This window comes from Octopus bimaculoides, chromosome 25, assembly GCF_046866305.1.
Source record: "Octopus bimaculoides isolate indiv1 chromosome 25, ASM4686630v1, whole genome shotgun sequence".
Taxonomy (NCBI): domain Eukaryota; kingdom Metazoa; phylum Mollusca; class Cephalopoda; order Octopoda; family Octopodidae; genus Octopus; species Octopus bimaculoides.
In genome coordinates this window covers 36,359,838-36,364,837 of record NC_142952.1, presented here as the reverse complement: position 1 = coordinate 36,364,837, position 5,000 = coordinate 36,359,838, and the positions used below count along the sequence as shown (strand labels likewise).

At 39.2% G+C, this 5,000-nt stretch overlaps 1 protein-coding gene across 1 annotated transcript in view; it reads right to left on the bottom strand.

Moving 5' to 3' along the window:
* The window catches only part of LOC106876786 (uncharacterized), a 50,762-nt gene extending 48,492 nt beyond the window's left edge, over positions 1-2,270 (bottom strand). Inside the window, exon 1 of the mRNA XM_089342164.1 lies at positions 1,050-2,270. Within this exon, the coding sequence (XP_089198290.1) occupies positions 1,050-1,188 (139 nt within the window). The 5' untranslated portion in view covers positions 1,189-2,270. The remainder of the gene's footprint in view (positions 1-1,049) is intronic.
* Positions 2,271-5,000: the final 2,730 nt, after the last annotated feature.

The following is a 5,000-nucleotide window of genomic DNA, read 5'->3' as shown; positions in this document are numbered from 1 at the left end:
CACGGAACCCAAACCAACATGTCCTTTTTTAAGGTACACGGGGAGCGGGAGTTATTTTGGGGGGAAATTTAGCTGCTACTTCTAACAACTTAAGTGGTCACACACAGATCACATTTTCGGTTTGAATAATAATGTTAATACCTGTAATGTACTGAGGTCGCCTAGACACGTTTCCCGCTCTGAGCCAGTCAGAAGATATCGATTTCAAAATCATATCAAATTATGTGATATCGATTATTTGAATGAACAGAGGAAGTCTCTATGCAGACATCAACCATGCTAGAAAGAGTAGGCATATGCCCCTTCCTCAAGGCACGCTTCACCATCTTAAAACAGAAAGGAGAACATGGTGGATGGTGTAGTCCTACGTGGACAATGTTTAAATAAATAAAAGCGTGGATGCAATGGTCACTGTTGGAACGCCTAGGATCATTGGCGACAGCTGGATCAGAATTGGTGTAGGGCGAAACAACAACAATCAAATATAATATATTATACATACATACATATATATATATATGTATATATATATATATATACAGAGAGAGAGATAAGGTATATTAATATTATATCATAGCGTATATATATCATAATGATATTAATATTATATGATATAATATCACATTATATATTATATCATGTTATATTTGGTTGCTACTTCTGGGAGCTCGGGCCGCGACAATCCCATCGTGACTCTCTCGCTGGTTCAAACAGTAAAGCCCCATTCCTAACATGGACATCATCGTTGTTTTGTATCTTTTATTTTCTTCTCTGTCATAGCCTACCTGGGACTACATTATTGAATGTTCCCTTACTATTTCATGTTGCATATTGTATTATATTACATTCTGTGTCATGTTATGAATATTTATTTCGTTATTTTAAAGCAAAAAACGAGGGGTGGGGGAACATACGATGCTAAAAAAGAAACAGTAACGGTATGTTAATAATAATAATAATAATAATAATAATAATAATAATAATAATAATAATAATATCAATAACAATAATAATGATGATGATGATGATGATGATGACGATTTACTTACTTTGTAGGATTGCCATTCGGGTAAAATCCGGCAGCGCTGTGGCCAGGTTTAGAATTCCTAATAGCACCATCATTTTGGCAATCATAATAATAATTATGGTAGTCGTTGTTGTTTTTAATGATGTGGATGGTGTTGCCATTGTTGTTGTTGTTGTTGTTGTTGTTGTTGTTGCTGCTGCTGTTCTTTAAAGACACTGATGTATGCATGCATGTGTGTATATATAAATATAAATATTATATATATACATATATATAGCTAATGATGCGGGTTATTCTATGAATGAAGCAAGCACAGTGGTGTGTGCGCGTGCGTGTGTGTGTGTTTAACTGTTTCGCTCTATCTGTATGTATATATATATATATATATATATATATATATATATATATATTCAATATATTTATGTGTTATATATGGGTATATACATTGATGTATTGATATATACACAGTAGTTAAGGCATTTCATACGGATAAATTAAAAATTATACATGCATACGTACATACATATACACACATATATATATATGTATATATGGATACATATATATGTATGTATGTATGTATCGAGTGTGTGTTTGTGTGTATTAAATGTCTATATATTGCTTGACGTATTGTGGTTTACACGGCATATTCAACACACTTGATAATTTAAGGCAGAGAGAGAGAGAGAGAGAGAGAGAGAGAGAGACCTGACACCGCTACCGCCACCACCACCACCACCGCCTATACTACAATATGAATATATGACTATGAGATGCGACAATTCCTTGCTCTGATTGCTGTTAGCGTTGTGATTATTATTGTCGTCCAGTTTGTGGTGGTCACGGTTTAGATGGTCCCAATGCTACTAGTAGTAGCAGTAGTAACAGAGGCTGCAGTTGTAGTTGATGGTAGTGGTAGTCCAGCAGTCGTAGTGGTGGTGGTAGTTGGACTAGAAATGACCCAGGTCCTGCCAGTCGTGCATTATTGTTGTTATTGCTGTTGTTGTCGCGTCTGTATAGTAGTAGCGGTGGTAGTAGTGGTAGTAGTGGTGGTGCTGGTGTTAGCAGTAGACACGGTTGTTGCGATGGTGATGATAGTGGTTGTTGGTGTTGTTGTTGTTGTTGGCAGTTAATTGATCCAGTTGAGGCGAGGTTTTCCTTTCGTTTCGTATTCCTGTTGTGTTTTGGTGAATAATATTCCTGACCAGACTGGATATATATATATATATATATATATATATATATATATATATATATATAGAGAGAGAGAGAGAGAGAGAGAGAGAGAGAGAGAGAGAGAGAGAGAAAGAGAGAGAGAGAAAGAGAGAGAGAGAGATAGATAGAGAGAGAGAGAGAGAGAGAGAGAGAGAGAGAGAGAGAGAGAGAGAGAGAGAGAGAGAGAGAGAGAGGAAGGGAGGAAGAAAGCTGCTGAGATGAAACGAGATATAGTTTTTCCTTTTTACATCGGACTGGACACACAGACACGCGTATATGGACGGACAGGCAGACAGACCGTCAAACAGATAGAGAAATAGATAGATAGATAAATAGATAGATAGATAGATAGATAGATAGAGAGAGAGAGAGAGAGAGAGAGATAGTGCAGGCAGATTGATGGTCAGACAGATTGATATATATCTAGACAGGCGGATAGACTAGGTCTATTGATAGACGGATGGATAGACGGATGGATGGATGTTAACAGGTTGTCAGTCTTGTTCTGCTTGTTCTTGTTTGCAGAACCCGGCAAAATTATTCCTGGTTTTGGCTTCTGCTGCTGTTTGTGCCGCTGCTGCTGCTGCAGTTACCGATGCTGCCGCGCTGTTGCTGATATCACAGCAGCCACCGCTGCACTTGATTCTACTACTACTACTACTACTACTACTACTACTACTACTACTGCTGCTGCTGCTGCCACAGTTTTGTTTTTTTAGTCCCTGGTCTGAGTTGATTAATCTGATCTATCATTGAATTCGTTCCAATCATGGCCATCCAACAATATTATCAGACCTTGTATATGGAGGACTATTTTATAAAGCGGTGCTCCATCATGGCCGTGGCGGTGGCGGTGGTGTCGCATTTCTCTTGCTTTGACATTCGTGTCACCCCCCTCCCCCAACAACTTTTGATGTCGATGTTGATGTTGCTGCTGCTGCTGCTATTTTTAGGTGTTTAGCCCCAGGTCAGCCCCAGGTCGAGCTGCCTTCATAAGGATAAAAGACATTACGACCGTGCCCACCCTGTCACTGTTACTGGAATACTGGGCTCCATTAAATAAGAAGGTCTTTATTGAAGAGAGAACGTGTCAACTGAGGGAGTTTTGACTGCTATTTTTAGCACGAAGAGCGACCAGCAAGAGACTCCCATATTAGCTTTCTCTTGCGTGTTACCGCTGTGGTTGCTGCTTCTGCTACATGTTACAGTAGCAGCAACTAGCTTCCAGAGCAGCAGCAGCAGCAGTAGTAGCAGTAGTAGTAGCGGTGGTAGTAGCAATGATAGTAGAAGAACATAGCTGTTGACGAGACTCAGACTAGCGCTGTTGGTGATGATGATGATAATGGTGATGATGATGATGATGTTGGGGATGATGATGATAACGACGACGATGATGATGATGATGGTTGAAATAAAGGGAAATAACTCCAGCAATCATCATCATCATCATCATCATCATCATCGTCGTCGTCGTTAGTCCCTGTCCCGTCAGTGTCTCTCTTACCCCCTCCTACTCCCTCATTCCCCGTTCCCCCCTCTCTCTCTCCTCTCTCACTTTCTCAGTCTCAACTCCATCTTTATCCCTCTGTCAATCTCCATCCGTTCTATATTCCACCCACCCCGACATGTAGGATGGATCTTCGTCGCTTTCAACGATGAACATTCAGTTGGTCAACTAAACCGCTTGTTTATTATAATAATTTGTGACTGAATATTTCAAAGAATCGTGTGTCTGCAATATAATTCTCGGGTGGAACCAACCCGAGCAGTGAGTGTGACATACTTGGAACTTTTGAATTACGAGGAGGAGTTGAAAACTTCATGGGCTGACTGTGAAGGAGTGATGCTAGAGCTGTGAAATCCTGCATGCATTGAATTCTAATATTCCCATTAATAACTGCATCGTTTGTTTCCAGGTAAACTGACGTCTGACTTTTCAAAGAAAAAACTTCAAAAGTAACTTTTAGCAACTTCTCTTGAAAATGAACAGAATTTGGCATCGGGATGTCATCAAATTCCTGTAAAAAAATGGGTTTAGCCTCCAAGTACATTCATGCTGACATGGTTGCTACATTAGGTGATGGACACTCCAGCTTTATCAACAGTGCAAAAGTAGGCTGTTAGATTTCGGAGAAGAAGGGAGTCTTGAAGATGACCCAATGTATCGACGTCCTGCAACTGCTACCACCAAGGAAGACATTGATCGTGTTTACTACATGGTGGACAGGTTATTGATTATAAATCAAATAGCCAATGCTGTTAGCATATTCTGTGAGGAGGGAATTGAAAATATTCTGCTTATCGGGAATATTGTTGCTTATCGGGAAACTTGTAAGTTCGATTTTTGTAAAGTTTCACCATTATAGGTATTTATACTCTGGTGAAATTTAGAAATTAAGTACCAGTTGAACACTGGGGTCGATGTATTCAACTAGTCTCCCCTCCAAAGAAAAAAAAAAAGAAAAAAAAATAAGTTGCAGGCCTCGCATCTTTAGGAGAAAGGATTATTATGTTGACTGATTGGCAGAATTGTTTGAGCGTCAGACAAAATCGATATTTAGTTACGGTTTTTATGTTATGAGTTCAAATTCCACCAATATCAGTTTTTGCCTTTCATCCCTCTGGGGACGATGACATAAAGTACCAATCATGTACTGAAGTCGATGAAATCATCTAAGCCCCTCCCTTCAAAATAGCTGACTAAAATGCCTAAATCAGAAACCATTAATTATGAGAACGAAAGTTTTCGTACTTGTAA